At 41.5% G+C, this 22,880-nt stretch overlaps 1 protein-coding gene across 3 annotated transcripts in view; it reads right to left on the bottom strand.

Annotated features, from left to right (window-relative positions):
* Positions 1-22,880, bottom strand: part of LOC125906329 (seizure 6-like protein) — a 109,548-nt gene that overhangs the window by 38,046 nt on the left and 48,622 nt on the right. For 2 of the 3 annotated variants that reach the window (XM_049604929.1, XM_049604926.1), the window contains exons 2-6: positions 17,024-17,494; positions 14,362-14,501; positions 7,852-8,047; positions 3,895-4,080; positions 3,284-3,455 (exon numbers count right to left, since the gene is read on the bottom strand). In XM_049604929.1, coding sequence (XP_049460886.1) covers positions 3,284-3,455; positions 3,895-4,080; positions 7,852-8,047; positions 14,362-14,501; positions 17,024-17,494 — 1,165 coding nt within the window. Of the gene's footprint in view, positions 1-3,283; positions 3,456-3,894; positions 4,081-7,851; positions 8,048-14,361; positions 14,502-17,023; positions 17,495-22,496; positions 22,600-22,880 lie in introns of those variants that run through there. The other variant, XM_049604930.1, reaches the window with a different exon arrangement.

The raw sequence follows: 22,880 nt of genomic DNA on the forward strand, positions 1-22,880 counted from the left end.
ATTTGTAGTTTACGTGAGTCTTTTCTTTTCTTCAGTTACTTTACAAAGTAAGACCATCTGTATATCAGTCAGTCATACATGTCACCTTGAATTCATGAGGACAACTTTGTTTTTCTTAAGCCCAATTCAGGCTAAAGATTCTTGACGAGTCGAGATGAAACAGACAACTAGTTGCACATTCGCTGTTCTGCAACGTTTTAAAAACCTGCTGTTTCACACCAATGCAACTAGATGAGACGGTGTATCATCTCCAGTCAACAACTCTCTGTACTTCTGTTCTGATTTGCAGCTTTTCAGGTTTATTTAAGATAAGATAAAACCTTTGTTGTCTGTCACAAGTAACAGAAATTCGTCTTTGGCAAGCTCCGAAATAAAATAGACAAGAACACACAAAACACAATAGACAATATACAGGATATACAACAAAGCAGTGTATCTGGGTGGGACTTCAATTGTTATTTTAAACTGTTCAGGGTGGTGATGGCAATGGGAACAAAAGTTTTTTTGTATGTGTTGTTCCGGGAAAGTGGGACTTTGTAACGGCGACCTATGTGTTTGCGGTGGCTTTCCTGGTAACTGCCTGGTAACTGCTTTTGTGGCTGAATATAATTTGTAGCTTCTTAAATATGAATGAGGATAGTGACAGTGAGACACTTGCTACAGCTGCATTTGTAGTAGTGATGAAACGGCGAAAAACGAACAAAGCGAGCATCAGATGGACTGTATTCATAATAAATACGCCACAATAATATAAATAACCAGTGCTAATTAATCCGTCAATGAGAATGTGTGTGTGGGGCAGGGCATGAGCACATACAGCGAGCGGCAGCAGCGACCCGCCGCCCGACACCGGCACACCGTGAGGACAGAAACAGAGGGCTCAGCAGGGACGGAGCACATGCCGCAGCAAGCCAACACACCATCTGCTGTTATTTTGACTTGACCAGCTGACTTTGCTACAAGCTGATTGGCTGCTGAAACAGGTGACGTCCTTTACTAAAACCAGCAATTTGGTCCAGCTGAGTTGCAGGTGACACCATCAGCTGGGTTGAATCGAGCTCAGATGGACCAGTTCACACTGCTGCAACTTTTCTCTGCAACGTTCTAAAACGGTTTTGTCATGTCGCAAATTTTTGGTCTGAACTGGGCTCCATGGAAAATGCCGATCATATTGATTTGTTGATTGATTGGGGACCATGTTTAACAAACAGCAAAAGTACATCGCAACATTTGTTATTTCCCAAACACATGCATTTTCAATAAAAACCCTTGTTATTGAAAAGATCATAGGTAAGTTTCACCTTCAGCTCAGTTTTAAATAGTAAGGTTTTAACAAAAATGCACGTGTTTGGGAAGTACTGAGCATATGACGAGACAAATGAGACTTGGATTATACTGCAAGAGTCGTGTGAGAGTTTGTAAACAGATGTTTTGATACAGTTTTGCTGATGTTAAACGTGTCCCCCAATCAATAAATTACTCAATATGATCGCCATTTTCTGTGGAGGCATGTAAGTAGAGGTTTTCTCCATGATTTCACGATAACACAGCACTAACTGATTTACAAATGGTCATTTTGTGTGTTTGGACTCTTGGTTGGCAAGAAACAAACACTGTGAAGGCGTCACTTTGGGCTCTGGGTCATTGTGACACCATTTCTCACAATTTTTGCAATCCAAACAATCAATTGATTAATGGAGAAAATAATCAGCAGATTAATCCAAAATGAAAACAAGGGCGTAGGTTTGCATATGGACAGCAGGGTCATGTCCCTACCAATATTTGAGCAAACTTGTTAACTGTCTATGAAGTAATATTTAATAACTCTAATGTGCCCTCACAGAGACTATACGTCTCCAAAATATCCAATTAAGTCATGCTAGGATTTGATTGCTTGGAGAGGAAGGGGCTTCTTGAAGGCTCACACCATGTGCAAATATCATACGTACTGCCAGACACAGAGGAGACAAGAGCTGATCAGTGTGATGGGCTAAAACTTTGTCTTTCAGATGACTCAGTTCCTCTCCTCTGGTGCCCGCAGTGCACAGCACACACACTGTAATTTTGTCCATGTCAACACATTTTATACTTTGTGCATATCAAGCCAACAGAAAAGATAAAGGGACATCAGGAGCTTATTCACCACCCAGAGCATGAGTAATAGACAGTGAACTGCATTGTTTGTATGTACACCTACGAAAGCACTGCACCAGAATTCATGTATAACCCATGTAATCGTGAAGGCTGCGATCACATGATGAATACCCTCATGGGAGTTCAGAAGTAACTAGGATAAGACTTTTCCCCAGGAGACTGGTGTTCATGTCATGTCATCACATCAGGAACTGCCCATTGGTCCAACAGCCCATTGTTCCGACCATATTAAACCCATTGTTCCGAAGTCCGTTCTGAAATCATCATGATGCCCTGTGGTTAAGGTCTGGTTAGGTTTAGGGTCAGGAAAAGCTCATGGTGTGGGTTAAAATGAAAAAGAAAGTGACAAACACATAAGCCGTGAGCCTGCTATGCCTCAAGCCTTTCCCAGCTGACCCAGAGCCAGTCGCGGTGCACCATCAAGGTAGAAATACACCCGCCGGGAGCCGTTCAGCACCGCGGAAAGTCGGACTAATGGGATGTCGGACCAATGGGCTGTCGTGATGATGCCCAACCATATTTCTTTTCCTGAACTTAATCTATGTACAACCAGTGTCCCTCACAATGTTGAGACCAAAGCTCCGCCCTCAATTGAAAATACTCGTTAGGTCAATAGTCGAGCTAAGCTCATAGTTGGGCTAATGAGTCAAATCGGACTTCTCGTCTTGTCTGAGTACATGCAGAAGAGAAAATCGAATTTCTGACCAAGTACGTCTGAGTCCACCTCGACTGGCGGCACTGTGTCCTTTTTAATATAGTGCGTATTGAACTAGTTCTGGTTGACATGAAGAGGAAGCTAACTGGCTAGCTGTCGGAGCATGAATGTAGTGCGTCTTCTGCTTCTCGGTCGCCATTTTGTTTGTTTTTCTGGGAGTTACTGCACTGCTGCTATGTCATCTCCTTCTTCTTCTACGTGAAAGCCCTCTAAAGAAAAAGTGGTGCATGCGGAGAACGCCGAGTTTGACTCCAGTCGGACTAAGTGGATACATACAGCAATAGTTCGATTTTCAATTGAATTATCTAGGTGTGTTAGTCGAGCTACGGATAGTCCAGTTTCAGTCGGACTAAGCCAATAATTCGATTTTCTCAAGCTGCATGTAAACGTACTGACTGAGTCGGGCCCTCCTACCTGTCAGTGGGTCCCAGAGCCAGTCTCTCCAGGTGGAGGTGCAGCCTCTGGTCCTTGGGAGCCTCCAGGGACCAGGAACAGGAGCGGTCCTGCGTGGCGTTTGGCCCGTGGTGGGGAGAAGGGGACAGCACCCGTCCTACTGTGGCGTTCTTCACTGTGCCTCCACAAAGAGCTGCAGAGGGAGTTCAGCGTGATCAGTCATAGAGTGTATGCACAGCACATTTATGTAAGTTTGTTTATTCCATGTTTATTCCAACACTTTGCAACGTTGCTTTGAAAGCTGCTTCATGAACAAGGTTAATTCACTTTTTGTATCATATTAAAAAAGTAATAATGAATGAAGTATTCTGTATCTTGGGTGGACTAACACGAAAACATGTTGGGGACTAAAAATAAATTTGTACAAATCAGCCCCTCACTTTACTCTGCTGAGCAGCAGCTCTGGTATCTATCAAACATTTAAAATTGTGAAAACACTGGTGGTTTGTTCTGGTGCCACGTGGAGTCAACAGTCTGCAGGATCTCATTCCAACTGCAGAGTGAATCAACTCAGTGAAATAATTTGTCTTGAATAAAAACCTGCAGACCAGTTGGACCGTCTTCACACTCACCCCTGCAGCTGGGCACCTTGCCGCTCCACACCGGCAGCGAGGCGTTGAGGCAGGTGAGCATCGACTCCCCCTCCAGGTGGTAACCCATGTGGCAGTGAAAGCGGGCGGTGCCTCCGGGGAGCAGGTCCAGCACGGACACCTCCCCGAAGTGAGGCCTCTTCGGCAGTGAGCAGCTCAGCCTGAAGACTTCACAGAGAGAGAGAGAGAGAGAGAGAGAGAAATCAGGGAGGAAGTTCATCAGTGTTTGTATTATGGTATTGTTACAATAACAGCCACTGGTATTTCTACTACTGCTGCTTCTACTTCTGCAGTTAATACTAAATACAACTGTAACTACCACAGCTGCAGTTTGCAGAACACATCAGAAGAGTTCAAAAGGCATTACAGGATAAAAGGACAGGAAGTATTATCCTGTCATGGCATGAGTTTATTCCAGTCAGTCACAAGGCTAAGGCCCCGTGTCCTCCAAAGCGTTTCTTCCCAGCTGAAAACCCCAGGTGCTTCTTAGGAAACTCTTCAGAGCACTCTGGAGGTGCAGCATTTTTTTCAGCTGAGATGCTTTGGTGTGTCTGGTTGCTATTACACAGAATATCTGCAGTAGTAAAAATGTTGGCGTGAAGTAGAGTGCTTGCTCTGGATGAAGGGAAGGCTAAAGCACATAAAGCCCAGTACCTGCGGTTATTCCACAGGCTAGTTAATAACATGTCGGGCAGGAAATCCAAAGTGTGGGATCATTTTGAGAAGGTGAAGGACGAACCCAAGGTGATATGTAAACTCATCTTCATTGGTCGACTACAAACATGACGTATCATCTGAAACATGGAAGTAGCTACATGCCCATTAGCCCACAGCGTCATTAACAGGCGGCTCGCTCAGTGTGTGACGTGCACTTGGAGATAAAATATAGGCCTATATTAATGAAGGTTCATTAGTACGGTTTGTATTTCTCTGTAATGTAGCACAGTGTTAACAATGTTACTGATACTATTCTTTCTCACACCTTCAACTCAAACCACCAAAATATATCATTTAATCATTACATTCAAATCAGAAACATGCGGGAGACTAGTCCAGTGATGGACCCTGATGAGGACTGTTGGTCCATTAGGAATATTCTTAGTCGGGGGCAGCCCTTGTTTGACCAAGCGGCAACCTCCAGGGCTGAAGCCAACACTGAAGTGCCAAAAACTGCAGTTCCTCTAATGGCTACTTGAAGCTCGCTCCAGAAGCTAGTCATTCCCCATTGACCTCCATGTTAAAATACCCAACTGTACAGTAGAAATAAGCATGTTTACAGCCTGGTACAAGAGACAATTTTGTTCTCTGTAGCTAATTTCCCTGTTTATGACAACTGTACAGGGGGTGAATTTTAATATAACTCACCCGTTAACGTTTTATTAAAGCAGCTGTGCGGAACTTTTTACCATTTATAAAACTGTCCCTAGTTCGTATCACCCCCCCTTGAAGATCCGCATATTTATTTGAACCCAACAGCAACAAAAAAGCCTTTCTCTATATGGCTATTTAGCATAGCCTGGCTCGGGTCGGATACAGCGGAAGTCACCAAACCAGAATACGGCACCCGGAGGTGGAAGTAAGTCTGCACGCCCGCAGCAGCCCACAGCCATTAAACCACAGAAGAAGAAGGAGACGTGTTTACGAGTAGGATTTAAGAAACAGGCTAAATGACATGATGTTGCACACTCTTGTACAGTAGGTGGTGGTATGCACCTGGAAGTTGTTTGCGATCTGCCAATAAATTGAGAGAAGAAGAAGAAGAAGAGCCATGTTTACAGACAGTGTTCTTCGAGTAAGCGGTACGCAACGGGCATTGCTGAACACATAACAGTTTTACCAGATGTATCTATAAGGACTTGGTTGTACCTTCGATGTCATGGCAGATAAAGAAGGAGCACCATCTAAAAGAAAAAGAACAGAAGAACAGAAGAAGGCTAAACGGGACAGTGATAGGGCTCGAGCCCAAACGCTTGTAAACCTCGGTCGGGCATTCACCAAGTGGAGAGAGAGATTTGAAAGGTTTTAAAACTGATCCGGAGTTGGCCCTTTTCCTAATCGACAGGTATGTCATATTTGTTTTTATTTAGACTATTAGGTCAAACTAACTTTAACTTGGTGCTTAGCTAAAGTCTTTATGCCGTCGAGAGTTCCTTTACGTGCTTCGAGTTTTGTTTGTTATTGCACTTACTTGGTTTGTTGAAGTTGATTGTAGTCTGTCCGGTTGGTTACGTGTGGATTGTGTGAGCGTGTGCATGTGTTGGCTCTGAGCTCTAACATGCATCAAATAAATCGAATGAAAAGTACAAATAAACAAACATACGCTAATATCACTCAATCGATTGATATCCAAAAAAATAGCGTTCAATATTGTGTCAGTAAGTGTCGAGTATCAAAACAAAACTGAGCAGAGCAGAGCAGTAAAAGACTGTGTGCTCTCTCAGCATTGACTGTTTGTTGCACACCTGCATGCAACTAGTGACCCGATTATAAAGGCCTTTCGTTAATACCACTGGTCAACACCAGATGGTGGCATTTCTGTATTTAAATGAGTAACTAAAAATGGCTCCAACATAGACAAAATACTGCAACTTGTTAGACGTTGTTTCACTTTAATATATAACGACATGGAAGTTATAAGCAAGCTAAATGTAACGTTAGCTGATGTGAACCGCTTTTGTGTAGTAACGTTACAACAAACGCCACAAAATTATCTGTGACTGTGACCATGAACACAAATATACAGCAGGTAGACGTCCTCAGTTTATAAGAAATTCAGAGCTACGCCAGAACATTTATGATTTTCCTCTCGCTCTCCCAAACAAATGCATGCGGTAATTGCCGGTTGCAGTCGAGATTTTACAAATGAAGCCGAATGCCGGCTGCAGTCAGAATTTTACGACACCAGGCTGTGGGTGTCATACCGCTTCGACCAAAGGGGGCGCTATAATCAACAAAAACGTAAAGATCCGCACAGCTGCTTTAAGGCTTAAAGATACGCATCATTCGGTTTCAGTGACAGGCTGTCTGCCGATAGTGTCCTCGGCTCCTCCACAGCTCCACCCTCTTACCCAAATATGGTCACTTGTGGCTCCAAAAAAACACAACCAATGACAAATTCAAGGCTTCAAAACAGGAGTCTATGATTTTGGGACTAAAAAATATGCTCTTTGACCAAAATTTAAATACATAAAGAACACTACTGGGAGGCTACAGACTGAAAAAAAGAATGAAATAATGGAGCCACTCTTTAATTAATTAAGTCAGCTGTAAACGTTTGTAAATTAGCACTTTAGGTCAATGTTTCTGTTTCCACTCTATTTGGAGGATCACTTGAGAAATCACACACCCACGGGTGAATTTTAATTAAATAATCATAATTAAATGAGCTTTGTAAGCTGTAAGTGATAATATTCCTGCTCTGTTTGTGTTGTTTTTATTCCCTAAACGCTGTTTTTCATGCCTCATCTTGAGCATATCTCTGTCTGCGGAGGCATTTTAATCTTAGTCGCTGAGACTCTGCGCTGTTCCCCTACCTGCCGCTGATGTAAGAGGATTAGATGGCTGTGATTAATGGCACAGGTGGGTCTTAACACTCTGATGCTTCCTCCTTTCCAGTCCTTGTCATATCCATTATGGGCTGGCACAGCCAAACACACATATACAGAAACATACACACCACACACACACTCTATACCAACTCCCATATCCTCAGCCTCCTAATGAGACGAGAGCCAATTAATCAGAGCTCTCATCAACTAATTCACACGACAGATTCAATCACCGTGCTAAGTGATTAGACGAGAAGTTTTTTGATGATGCAATTAGCATGTATACAGGGTACAAACACCCCCCCAGGCGCTAATGAAGAATTCACATCTATTGAATTTGTATAGGGTGTTAAATATATATATGAATATTTAAATTTGTGTCCACACTCACTCTGATAGTGCAGCTGGAAGATGCCCATGCTCGCCTCCGGTGCAGAGCGGTAGTAGACGGACAGAGTGTTGGTGGGACTGCGGATCACCTGACCTTCAACCAGCAGCGTGTGATTGGCCAGGACCAGAAGGGCGCCTCGTTCATCTGCACCCCTGATAGACAGCTGCTCGCCTTCTGAGAGGTTCACGCTCTTCACCTGAACACACAGGACAACACAAGTTTAAAAGTAAAGATGAGGAAAGTGCCTACTTCCAAGTTAAGTTTTGTCTTTTTTAATTCAGATATTGCAGTGGTAAATAAGACTTAATGGTACTCAGGTTGCGCTTAAGAGATACTCTTAAGGGATGTTTGTTATTACCTCTCATTAATCTAAGATCGACAGAATCACCTATGCTGTGAGCTCATTAAAAAACTTACTGAAAGAAAATAAACTCTGTGATACCAGCCTTATAATCTGTGATTTTTACAGTCTAGTTTTGTACTGAAGTGAATCAAACAGCTCAAACCAGTGTCATGCTAAACTTCAAGTCAAATTTTTTACACCACCATTCAAAACATTATAATTTCCTGCCACCAAAAGCTTGATTGGGTCCAATCAGATGTCTGAGAGGACCCCTCCATGCGTGGAAAAATCTGAGGAGCTGGGAGGAAAACAACTTGTTCATAGTTCTGCCTGTGCTGCGTTCACAGACCCACAAAAACCTCATAAAAGAGCGGAACCAATGATCACAAAGGAACACAAACAAAAAAACTAGAATTATCGCCTCATGATTGTATGACTCTGCGAACCAGGCAAGTTGCAGTTAACAGTTTACATCCATGTCTGTGAAAACATGGATGCTTCACACACATCTTCTCTTTGGCAGCACAGATGAGCTACACAATCAGCACAGGTTCAAGGTGATCACCCAAGATTAGTGTCACCAATTCATTATCTGCCCACATGTCTCCCCTTCTGTTCCTGAGATGTGATGTAGTAGCCCGAAAGGTGTTTTTGCAGAACATTATGATGTCATGGTGAAGTTGGCCTTTGACCTTTTGGATTTAAAATGTCAACACCTTATTATTTTATCCTGTTAGACATTTGTGTGAAATTTTGTCATAATTAGAGTATGGATTCTTGAGTTATGGCTGAAAACATGCTTTGTGAGGTCACAGTGACCTTGATCTTTGACTTTTGACCACCATATTCTAATTAGTTTATCGCTGAGTCCAAGTGGATGTTTGTGCCAAATTTGAGGAATATCTCTCAAGATGTTCCTGAGATATAACATAAGACAGATGCAAGGTCATGGTGACCTTAAGCTGTGATCACCAAATTCTACTCACTTCATCACTGAGTATAAGTAGACTTTTGTGCCAAATTTAAAGAAACTTCCCCAAGGTACTCTTGAGATACCTGGGTCATGAGAATAAAACAGACAAGGTCACAGTGACCTTGATCTTTGACTTTTGACCACCATATTCCAATCAATTTATTGCTAAGTCCAAGTGGATGTTTGTGTCTAATTTGAAGAATATCCCTTAAGGTGTTCCTAAACTATCACATTCATAAGAATAAGACAGATGCAAGGTCATGGTGACCTTAAGTTGTGACCACCAAATTCTACTCAGTTCATCACTGAATCTAAGTGGACGTTTGTGCCAAATTTGAAGAAACTCCCTCAAGGTACTCTTGAGATACTGGGTTCACGAGAATATGACAGACGAGGTCACAGTGACCTTGATCTTTGACTTTTGACAATCATATTTTCATCAGGTTATCACTGAGTCCAAGTGGATGTTTGTGCCAAATTTTAAAAATATCTCTCAAGGTGTTCCTAAGCTATCACGTTCACAAGAATAAGACAGACGCAAGGTCATGGTAACCTTAAGCTGTGACCACCAAATTCTACTCTGTCCATCACTGAGTCTAAGTGGACGTTTGTGCCAAATTTGAAGAAATTCCCTCAGGGTACTCTTGAGATACCGGGTTCATGAGAATACAATGGACAAGGTCACAGTGACCTTGATCTTTGACTTTTGACCACCATATTCCAATCAGTTTATCGCTGAGTCCAAGTGGATGTTTGTGCCAAATTTTAAGAATATCTCTCAAGGTGTTCCTAAGCTATCATGTTCAAAAGTATAAGACAGATGCAAGGTCAAAGTGACCTTGACCTTTGACCAACAAATTCTAAGCAGTTCATCACTGAGTCCAGGTGGATGTCTGTGCCAAATTTGAAGAAACTTCCTGAAGGTACTCTTGAGCTACCGGGTTCACGACAACAGTCTCGTCTGCATTCATTTCGTCCATATTTGTGCATGTTCGTGGGGTCAATGTAACGTAGTTCAAGCGAGTTACGACTATAGGAGACGACAAAGACGTTTAAAAAATGTTGTAATGGAACAAATTGCTAATATTGTGAAAGACTTTTCCGTCTATACATTACAGTGTATTCAATGGCCTTGCAGTCCACCACCTTCTACGACGCTGCCTCCGTTAAAAGGTACATTATTATGACCTCATTGTCACCACGTTTGCTGTGTGATACTATTAACTCCGCCTTCTAGTGCCATCGATTGGCTGTATCTATGCTATCATAAAGGACACATGGAAATATTAGGGTAGTGAGATTTATGTTTGAAACAGACGTATCTATATTTGTACGTAAAGGAGGTATAAATGAGACCATAAACATCTATGGCTTGCATAGCTTGACAAGCTATTGCGTCCCGCCACACTTCCTCTGCCATACTGTGTTCACACACTTATGAACTTCATCATTCTTTACAAACCGTTTAAGTGTCTATATGTTGTTAGATTTGTATAAATGTACATGTGCTGCGTCTGCAACAAATCAGTGCCTTTAACAGTTCCTGCAGGTTTCAGTAAGCTATGGAGACAAATGCTCGCAATAGAGGTAAAGCTTCATAAAAAAGGGTTGAATAAACAGCTTCAGTTTCAGCTGTAACTTATTCTCTGTCTTAATCTTCTTGCTCAAATTCAGGAGCTAATGCTCCAGAGTCCATTGTTTGTAGCACAGAATCAGCTCCGTCATTGTCTCTGGGTTTCAATTTGCATCATGATGTTGCAAATTTCTCCAAGAGTGCAGCTCTTGTTCCAAAATGTGTTGATAGTTGTCAGACGTTGGAGGGAAACAGAATCCATTTTGTTATTTTGTTTGGTAATATATGAAATCTGAGCGCTGAACCAATGAAACTGTCAGCTGCAGTGAACCGAAATTACATTCTGTGTCTGTGTTTGTGTGCATGGGCTTGTGTTGCTGTCTTTGTGAGGACCAATTTCAGGTTTAAACCTTGTGAGTGAAGACATATCTGCATTGTGGGGATATTTCAGACTTTTTTAAAGATAGAATTAGGTTTAGGTTAGGGTCAGGGTACTGCCTCATTACCACACAGACTTGTTTTGTGTCTGTATTTCCAACCCGTTCTCATCCCAACTCGTCAAATACCGCCACTTTATCAGTGGACTAAAGCATCAAAATATGATGCGCTAGGTGCCTTCCTGCATCAGTTTTGGATGTTCACCAACAGCGTCTTGTGTCTTTTCAAAATATGTTTCCAATTTACAATTTTTTACATTTATAATTTCTGCTTGTTACATGTAGACAGTCTTTTTCAAAATAAACTTACAACGCAGGTAAAACACCTTGTTTTTACACTTATTTCCTCAAGTTTAGGCAAGAAAATCATGTGGTAAGGTTTCGGAAAAAAACATCACGGTATGGCTTAAATAAGAATGGTTGTTACAAACCTAACGTAAGTCACGTGACATACGTCATGTCAAATACGTACCAAACATACCATCCTACATATACTAGCACACTATGTTGATGAACTCCTGGGTGAAAGTCCGGGGTTTGTTTGTTCAATCTATCTCCCCTCCCTCCCATCCTTTATGAACTTTCTCGCTCTTAATACCATCGTAACTGCTGGCGGCGTCAGAAATAGCTGCCGCTTGGTGCATATCATACACCAGTAAAGAGTGTCTTGGTACATCGTTGTCTGACGCTAACATCCACTAACAAAGCAGGGGTATTTGACAAGTTTGGTTGTTGCTGGTGGCGTATCAGACTGCCGCGAAAGTATGCCCCCTAGTGTTCAACACAAGGAAATTCATCTCTTTACAGATGGAAAGAAAATGCCACAGCAGAATTGGCAGAAAAGTTCATTTTAAACGTTTTTCACATACCAGTCCTGTGGAATATGCACATGGAGAAACACAGTGACAAAAATAGGACCAATGATGCATGGAGACAAATGAGTGACAAGTGTGGTCTGTCAGGTGTGTAGCCAGTTTTGTTAAATATTCTTTAAAAAGACGTATGAACCACTATGCACGCGCTCTATTTGTCACACAGCTAGGACGCTGCCAGTGTTAGCTAGCTAAACATGCCGTCAAATGTTTCACTCAGAAAAAATGTATAAATAGAGCTGTATTACATTCATCAGTCTGTTAGGGAATTTGTTTTTATGCTGGCACAGCAATACGGTCTGTCCAAAATCTGCTGCAAAACAAATTCTGGACTGAATAAAAAAACGAAGAAGGAGTTTCACAAACACATCAAAGATTGCAGAGGTTGATTTGCTTCTGTTTGATTCGCATACTTACATAAAGTCATGTGTAAACGAGGCGTTAGAGTTGGGATCAGGCATTTAGTTGTAATGCTTGCTGCCTGCTGCTGTCAGACTACACAACCAGCACTGCTCACGATAAATTGTGCCATGGTCACTTTGCACTAAATATGCTCTCTTCTTTCCACTGCTCATTATTATCACTGTTATTATTTTTTGCTGTTTCTTGTATTTTCGTACTTTTTTTTTTGCATGCCTAGTTTTTCAGTTTTTAATTTTTGAAATTTTTAATCTGACTTCTCTTTGACTGCTGTAACACTGGAATTTCTCAGTTGTGGGATCAATAAAGGTGTATCTTATCTTATCTTATCTTATCTTATCTTATCTTGTCTTATCTCAAGGTTAATGGTAGGTGCCAGGGAATAAATGAAGTCAGCGACGGTCTTCACAAGTATAAAATGATGAACACAGTGTGTGTGCCTGTGATTGAGAGAAAAAGAGTGCTGTTTTGCTCATGTTTGAAAATGAGATATTAAGTCTGCTGTTGCAGTAATGTTCTGAAGGCACTTGGGTTTTCTGAATGATTAAAAGTCCACTGTGTAAGATTTTGGTGATGAGGACTGAAGACTGCAACCAGCTGAAACTACGTTCCTTCAGCGTTCATTGTTCAGGAGGTTTTTACTGGGAGCTGAATTATCCACAGAGGTCTCCTCCTCTCTAAAACAAAAAAGATCATGTGATTTAAACCAGTAACGAAAATCTGAATAAAGCAGTTTCAGGTTACAAATCAGTGTTTCTCCGATGCTGTTTGGTATAGAAGAAGAGCAGCTCCCCTAACACCTGTTAAGTGTGCCCGCCTTTTTTCTAGAATAACTTTAGATTCAGACGTTCAGGAGGTTTTAAGCGGGAGCAGAATTTTCCACAGAGGTCTTTCCCTTTTCAAAACAAACAGACCAGGTGATTTAAACCAGTTAAAACACTGCTTCATTCAGTGTTTTCACGTCACAAATCAATGTTTTCTCAATTCTGCTCCATGCAGATGGGCTTTTAAATATGGTGGCTAACACGACAACGTGAAAATACGAATGTCCCTATCTGGAGCCAGTGTTTGGTTTGTCTGCTCTGGGCTACTGTAGAAACACAGCGGTGCAACATGGCGATCTCCAAAGACAAGGACCCGCTCCCTATGTAGATATAAACGTACCATTCTAAGGTAACAAAAACACAACAACTTTTATTTTCAGGTGATTATACACTAAAGAAAACATACTTAGTATATTATATTCCATTTCTGCCAATATATCACCCTAAATCCTACATACTTGACCTTTAAGCATGTACATACTTATTTATTTGTTCCTTAATATAAACTAATGTCAGTGTTCATACAGTGGACAGTATTTTTAAAAAATCCATAAAATATAATCCTTTTTTTTTAAAAATATATTTTTCATGTATTTTTATTGTAATTTTTTCTATTTCTGACTTTTGAATTACTTGTTTTTTTCTTTGTCTTTCCTCTTAATATGTTCATTGTTATGCACTAAAACCTTATATTACAGTTATGTATATATATGATATCTGATGTTTTATATTATATATTGTACATACCATCTTATCTGTGTTGTACATATTGTATTGTTATATGTATATTTCAAGCACAGTACTGGAGGACAAAAGTAGAGAAATGTTGAGTATGTGTCGAATCAAAAGCTTGAACCTACCACCGTGCACATACACAGAGAGCAGCAGCTGCCACTAGGAGGCAGAGTTCCACCTGAGATCAGATCAGATCACAACAGACTGATACAAACACACCTCACTGCAACATGATGTCCAGCATGATAACCAGCGACACAGCTAACAGTGAATATGCGATGGCTTATCTGCAGTCTGTTTGTGTTTGCACTGCGTCGTGCTGTTGCTGTGTACCTGCAGCTCCACTCCATAGCCGGTGTACACGGTCACAGTGTAGGTGCAGTGTAAGAAGGTGCCGTCGGGCAGAGGGGGGTCATCAGTGGAGTCGATGTATCCCTCTGGGTCTGAGAAATTCACCATGCAGTTCGACAAAGCTGGAGGAGAGAGCAGCAGAGGAGTTTATTTTGCACTGGCCTTTTTTTTATTTTTTATTTCTTTTTGTTCTCAACCCTGCCTTGTAATCCCTTTAATGTGAGCCTGACTGGAAACTCATTGGAAATCCCTGCTGTGTATAATTAATGACGGAAATTACAGGGATCAAAGCGGCTACACAGCAGACACAAGGAGGCACAGCGAGGCTGTTAACAGTGACTTGAAATAAATAATCACATTCTCCGCTCCTCTAAAGATTGATGTGAGATCAGTGATGGGTGAAGTGTTCAGATTCTGGTACTATCAGTAATTACATAGTATCACAATGTAAAAAGAAAACCTACATCAGCAGCAAAAGCCCTGCTTTCAATATGTAATTTAAGTGGCATTTAATCAAGTACACTTATTCAAGTACTAAACTTAAAGCTGGGGTAGGCTGTTTCATGAGGGCAGCATTGGGAAAACAACTTCTGCAAAACCTCTTGGCTATGTTTTCAGGCTTTAGAAAATCTAGCCCATGACTGGAGACTCTGGCCAATCACAGGTCAGTTCAAAGAGAGGGTGTTCCTATTGGCTGTTCTACAAATGCAGATGCACGTGCATGTCCCTTTAGATGGTCAAAGCCTGATTCAATGGTGGAGAATACTGCAGAGAAAGTTGCTGTCCCAGCGTTGGCAACAGCTGCCTACACTGCTGAGCAACCCAACAAAATGAAGACAGACTGATCAAAAGGGGTTCTGACAATAAACAGAATAAAATGGTGCTAATATTTTGGCCTTCCGCTAACCGCAGTCAAGGACTCACGGCTGCAGCTTCAAGTTCATGTTTATGTAGCTAACGTTAGCTAGAGCCTCAAATCACAGTATGTCCTCCGCTTCACTCCCCACCGCTACAGACCATCTCGCCGGGAGGACAGCCGGCAGCAGCTTCGAAGATGGACCCCCAGTCAGTGGCCACAGCAAACCAAATCCAGCCAGCGCAAACCCCAGCTCGGGAGAACCAGACAGCCAAAACTCCCCACTTGATTAGCAAACTTTCTGTTGCTGCTGTTACACAGGTTAAACCCTTTGCTGCCCCTGGCCATCAACCTGTTGTGACACCCGGCGCTGGAGTGTTTGTGCTGACTGAACTTGAGCCACCACAGCTATCAACCAAGCTGCTGCATGCTCTTCTTTCGGTGAAGCAGTCCACAGTGGCAGGGAGCAAGGAGAAGGGACGGCGGTATGGCTAGCAGCTAATTCCTGTCTCATCTGTGGCCTGATAAACAGAGAGAGTAAGAGCGAGGCAAAGAGGGGCTGAGTAGATGAGCTGGGTGCAACTTTACAATAAATCAGTGTATGGGGAGACACTTGCATATGCTTGTGGTCGTCTGGTGGGAGGGGCTTAGGACTGAGAGGGAGAGCTGCAGGAGGAGGGAGGATTTTCAGATTCTGCTGTGTTGTTTTTGCCTTTTCCAGATTCCTGTCTACCCCAGCTTTAAGTACAAATTTGAGGTACTTTTTACAACCATTTTATGCCACTTCACACTTGCACTCCACTGTATTTCAGAATTCAGTGTTTATATTTAGCTCCACGTCGAGCAGCTAAAACAGTACAACGCTGCATCATTCATAACAATCCAATAATACAAGTAAAATGTTGACCTGATCATGGCGCTAGAGGAAAAGTTAAAGGAAAGGGATGAAAGTTCATTATGAATGCCTGAACTGAAGTTTGTGAAAATCAATGCAATAGTTGTTGGAGACCTTTCACACATAACCTCGCGATAGTGCTGAAGGGAAAAGTCATCAGAGGATCCCCAGAGTCGTTAGGGTTCATCATCTGGGCAACATGAGTATGTAGAAATTTTCATTGCAATCTGTCCAGTAGTTGTTGAGGTATCCTCCTGAGACCTGAAATTTTGTTTGGTATACTCTTTGAATTTCTCCCAACTATGTGGGATCAGTAGGACCTGATAAGTATAAAAAGCTAAACGTTGTCTACGATAATTAAGTCCCAATGTCCTAAAACGAGACGATAATAAAGTCCTAATGTCTTCAAATTTCTTAATTAACAGTGTGAATCAGAAATAAACAAGTTTCAACCATCAAATGTGATCAGGTTTTGTCCACTTTTGTGTCAGGATCGGCTGCAAACAGACTTGGCAGAGATGGCTGCCATCTTGTTTTTACATGGATTAGTGTACTGTGCTCTTACTACCACTAGATGGCACAGAAAGTGTCCACGAATGAGGACAACAGGTCTGAGTTACGAAGAATGAAGTATAAGGTCAAGTAAACCCAAAATGTGATGTCCTCATGTGAGGATACAGGGTGTCAGGATATTTTAGTCCACAGAGCATGGATAGAAAATACAATATTAATGTCTGAAATGTAGTGGAGTATAAAGTATGAATTGGAAGTATTCAAGTAAAGCACCTCAAAGCTGTACTTGATACAACACATGAGTAAATATATCTCAATTACTTTGCACCAGTGTAAGCTGTTAGTATGCATATGTCAAACTAAACGATGACTACTTGTACCTGATGAAGGTGTCTCTGTCTCTGTCTCTGTGTCTGTGTCTCCTTCCAGCATTGTGCCCACAGTGGTGATCTCCTCCTGCTCAGGGGCATGTGTGTGTGTTTGTGTGCGAGGCAGCTGGGAGTGTGTGTCTGTGGGAAGAGGCTCAGTTGGACCGCTGCCTCGGCCTGACACTGCAGCTGATGGTGGGGGTTTTACCCTCCTCAGTAATCCCCCGCTTTGATGCTCCAGGGAATGACTTCCAGGGAGGGAGCCGACGCTGAGTCCTCTGCCCAGGAGAGGGAGCAGGTTCTGGGGCAGAGCCGAGGGCAGGATCTCCCCTTTCTGGGAGACAAGTCGTCCTTTTTGAGTCAGCACTGATTGTAGCAAACCTCCGGCCAATGAGCTTTTGGCTTTGGGGCTGCTTTCCTTTGTGCTCCCTGGTGTTGCCGCTGGAGGCTGGGTGGAGGGGGTGGCTGTGGGGACTTCTTTATCTGGGAAGAGTGGAAAAACAAGGGAGGAATCATTTCAAGTGGCGAGACAAAAAAATCTTTGAAAATGCCCCAGGAGCACAACTCTGGGTGTTTCTGTCACTGTCCTGCTGCGCTTATCAGGAGTGGGGTTATCTCACCAGCACAGCCAGAGCCCAGTCGAGCTTACCTCCACTTTTCACACACACACAACATACCGAGAACACACACACACACACACACACATTGGTGATGGTGTAGCAGAGAGACAGGGCAGTTAAGCATGACAGGAGCTGAGCGAAGAGGAGGGGGGAGAAACTACAGAAAAAAAGAAGAAATGCATAGACAGGCAAACCGCTCTGCCGTGCATGCTAAAATGCCATCTCCAGCAGCTTAGTTCAAAAACAGCACAGAGCAGCATTTACACACACACAACCCCCCCACACACACATACTTTGCGGTCCACCCTCACAACAACCAGCAGCCCAACACACGCTGAAAAGCCCTCATGGTGCAGTCTCACTTTAATCTACATTAGAGTGTCATTTACGCACTCCTCGAGCAAAAAAGAAGTACTGCTGCTGCTGTCGTTTATATCACCAAGGAATTAAGTCAGGGGAAAATATCCTCTGTGAGTTGTCGACAGCACGAGCACTTTCTTCTCTTGTTCTGCTGTTTTTCATCTCCAGACAGAAAATAAATAGCCCCTTTTCCTTTTTAAATGTCTGGATATGTACCTGCATTACCGCTCAATGTGTCAAAACCGCCGTCATCAAGAAACTCATTTCAGCTCTCACAGCTTGCAATTATTTAGGCAGCCACTCAGCAGCAGATGTTGACACACACACACACACACACACAGAAAAACTTTTGCTCTTGATGTAGCTCTACAACTTTGATGTTCTGAATCATTTAAGTTTAATTTGACTGAAAATAACGCCACTTGACACTCGTAAACACGCAACATATTTGGTGAGCAGCCCAGGGTCCAGTGTTTATGATTTAGCCTCATATATTAGCCGAAATTGTTTACAATATTCATAACTATGTTTTCATGAGTGTATAATCACCTGAAATTAAGAATGGCGTTTTTGTTACCTTCGAATGAACCGTTTAAATCTACATACGGAGCGGGTCCTCCTCCACAGCGTCGGCCATTTTGTTTCTACAGAAGCCCAGAACAGTGTTGTGTCATACTGTTTCCACTGTTTCGACATGTGTTTTCCCCATACCAAAGCCTGAACCAAACCATTAGTCCTAAACCTAACCACAAATATACATCCAAAACAACTCTAATAAACAACTCTCCATTCACAGTACAATTATACGTAATAGAAGTTATGAGAGCTAACTAACTTAACCTGAACAAGCGTTTATCTAAGCTAGCACCTGTCGTGATGCAGCGCTTAATTAACAAAGGCAAACTGGAAAATACACAAAAGTAGGCCTGTTATTACGGTTAGAGTAACATGGCAAGATTCTCACTCTCACGCACACACATCAAAAAAGGAGAAGGAAAAAGGCGTTTATTGTCTCTAAACTTAATTGCGGAAGTCTCACTGCTGAACTGTTGCCACTTGAAGCTTGTGCTGGCGATGCACGTGTCCGTGCGCTAATTGGCGAGCATTTCCTGAAGCGAGGGCGTGCTGAGGGCTTACTGAAGTGTGAATGCAATCACCAGAAGTAAAAAGCTAATGTTAGACTATAAATGAACTATACACTGACTTCAACATTAGCCCATTTATTTTATATAGGCCTATCTAACCAAAAACCCATTCAAAAAAATCCATTGACTCTGAGACGAGGGAACTGCAAGTGCTAAAATGCTAACTAATTTCCATGTTTTAGAACTCATTCTTGCAGCACTCTGTTGTAGCAGTTTGTTAGCTGGCTAGTTAGCTAGCTGGCTAATTGAGGGAATAGCGAGTGCTAAAAAGCAGACTCATTTCAGGGTTCTAGGACTTATTCCTGTTGTGCTCTATTGCAGCAGTTTTTGTAGCAGTTCTTTTTAGCACTTAATTGCGGTTCCCTCAATTAGCTAGCTAAGTGACTAGCTTTAAAGCACTCGAGAGTCGAGTCAGCTAGCTAGCTAATCGAGGGAACCACAAGTGCTAAAAAGTTAACTTAGTTCCGGGTTTTTGGACTCATCCATACTGCGCTATTTTATAGCGGTTTGTTTGCTAGTTAGTTAGCTGGCTAACAAACTGGTGACAAACTAATTAGCTAACTAGCCAACTAGTTTCTATGGTCAGGAGGCTATGCGGAGGGATACAGAATTGTGGATTTAGATGTCATTATCGTGACATAAGGTTACTGTACGGCAGCTATCAAATATCTGATTGTTTAAATTAAGCTGCAATATTGTATCATTTAAAATTTCATTTTTCATTTTCACACAAAGAAAAGAACTGTTACACAGGCGTTACTGCCGATACCAGACTATATTGACACTGTTTACTAGAAATATTTCCTCAACCTCTCAACAATAGCCTTTGTAGGCTTATTTTAAAGGGTCCTGACCGAACTCATCACTGTTTTACGTATGGAACGTTGATCCGGTTACCACACAGTGTAAAAGACATTAGCAAAGACATTGCCATTGGCTCCAGTGCATTTTTAAATGTATCCCTTTTAATTATCCTTTTTATTTTAAACAATACCTATATCCTCATACACACTTAGACATGTATTATGTGTCTTTTAGTTCCCAAAACCAACAAAAAAATTGGCAGACATGCCTTTAAATTCAAAGCTCCCTCTGACAAAAAAAAAATTTCCCATTAAAATAAGATTTTATGATCCATTCTTAAAGCATCATGTTACAGTTTCTAATGACGATGTCTACCTGCCCTCCAGTATTGTGACGGATGCTGTACTACTATTAGCAGTATTAGTATTTTTATCATTATATTGATGCACCAGGTGTTTTATGGTACATACATCTCTTTTATTATGTGCTGGTATTGTAGGCTTATGGGAATGATGTGGGGGTGGGTCGGTAAACGAGAGCCATGTACATGTACTGAATCATGTCCACTGTAATATAGCGTATTGTATGTTTTGTGTTCGCCCCTCTTGAAAATGAGATCGTTCATCTCAAGGGGCTATCTGCTAATAAACCTGTCTGATTTGACCTATCTGAGACTGAGATGCAGCCTCAGTGGAGCATTTTACAATTGAAAAATGAACTTCTCTGTCCTCTCTGGTGGACGAAGAAGCCTACAAGAGAGTAAATATACTTCCCATGATGAGAAATAGTCCGGCATAACCCCCTGTAAAATGACAATTTGTCTTTTTTAGACTTTGAAACAACGAAACAAGATCCAGCATGTTAATCTGGGAGCTTTAGAGGTTCTGGTAGGCTGATTTTATTACCACACTTTATGGTAGACTTGATCCAAAAGGTCTACATGATTAAATAAAGGTATTACTTGACATTTTTACAGCATTAAAAAAACCCATACAGCTATCAGATTAATATATAAAACACAATCAAAGCCACAGGTGAGCAGGAAAATTTCAAACGAACGTAATGTGCACTCTGAAGTGAGAGTGAATAAATAATTTATAATAACTGACGTGGTCATTAGTCACAATGGCAGGTGCAGACTTTACATTTTTCAGTTCCTTATGGTATGAAGTGACATTTTACTCCACTCTGTCAGAACATATCTCTATAATGCTTCCTCCAATCATAATCAAAGCTAATCAAAGTATCTTTAAGTAGCTGACTTTGATTAATATATCGCTTAGTTGTCTGCCATTAAATTAATCACCAACTTATTTGGTTATCGATTAATCAGTTTACTTTTGAGAAAAAGACATCTAAATTCTCTGATTTCAGCTTTTTAAATGTGAATATTTTCTGCATTCTTTCCTCCTCTGTGACAGTAAACTGAATATCTTTGGGTTGTGGACAAAACAAGACATTTGAGGACGTCATCTTGGGCTCTGAGAAACACTGATGGACATTTTACACTATTATCTGGCGTTTTGTAGACATAAAGGACATAGCAGGCGGGTACATACAAAAACAGTTTAAGGCAGGTGCTGGACAAAAAGAATAGCATAAAAAACATGAAAAAATAGATGTACAACTTATGGAAGTGCCAATAAAGTGCATGTAAGGCAGCTACAGTGTGCGGACTGCGGAGCAAGCAGCTAATTGACTAATCCAGAAAATAAATGACGGATTAATCGACAATTAAAATACTTGTTAGTTGCAGCCATACTCATTAATGCTTGAAAATTGCTGCTTGAAGTTTGCAATGTAAAACAAACATTTCTAAATCAAGTGAACAGCAGCTCCATCACAGGATCAATGACAAACAGAGAGCTGAAGTCCTGCCCGCTTGTGAAGCTGCACCAATCGATATTTCTATCACAATGGATCCAAATCAATATGTGTGATGTGACAAGTGTCATTCAGTCACAAACCCACGGACAACTTTCACGCCTCGCTTAGATAATGTGATGCTTCAGTGGTCTGGAGTTAGACAGATCAATCTTTTTACTGTGTTTTAGTGTTAAATTCCTGTTTCTTTTGTTTCAGAGATGGAGTCAGAGTAACACAAAGACAGAACTTAGCACTAAAAAGAGTGTAACTTTGGGAGATACCCTCTTGATTTGTGTAATTCAGACTGCTGAAGCTTCATTTATAAGTCTATTACACTTTCAAATACATTATTTCACCTCACTGTTTGAGGTGAAATAAATGGTGTGTGTAATACAGAATCCTTTCCCCCACATTCAAAGGGTAGTTTGGACAGAGCGTTCTGTGGATAATCCAGAGTAACTGCAACATTAATCAAGTCAAAACACATTGCTTTAGAGTTTTTTTAAATATAACATTTAAATGCTGGAAGAGCTGCAGCTAAATGCCGTTCACCTTTGCTGTAATGGATCTCTAAGACGTGCATCTGCATGGCTAAATAGAGTGATGTGGGAGGATGTATTTTGGGTCCTGGTTCCGGATGTGAAAATCCATAGACAAAATTTTTTCCACACACAATGTTGCATGACTCACAGCTGCGGCTCTTTCTATGGTTAGGATCGGCATGAAGCGCTCCTGGTTGAATCATCCACCCAAAAGATGAACATCTGTGTCAGAAAATGCCTGGTTCCCTGCTTAAAAAAGTCAAAGGCACAAGCATGTGTACATAAAAGCTGAAGTAGCAATGGGTAACTACGACTCCCAAGGTGCATTTTTGCAAGAAACATAAGATTTCAGAGCTTAAAATTCTGTTATGTGACAAAAAGATAATGTTGAGAAATCTGCAGCTTAAAGATACAAAACAAAAGTGTCAACCAAATCACCAGAATAAATGTTGGAATTGTACCCTCTTAAAAACACAGTCATTTGCATTTGTACCTTATTATGTAGTGTACATGTTGAGACTTAACGTTTCAA

The sequence above is a fragment of the Epinephelus fuscoguttatus genome, linkage group LG18 (assembly GCF_011397635.1).
Source record: "Epinephelus fuscoguttatus linkage group LG18, E.fuscoguttatus.final_Chr_v1".
Classification (NCBI taxonomy): Eukaryota; Metazoa; Chordata; class Actinopteri; order Perciformes; family Serranidae; genus Epinephelus; species Epinephelus fuscoguttatus.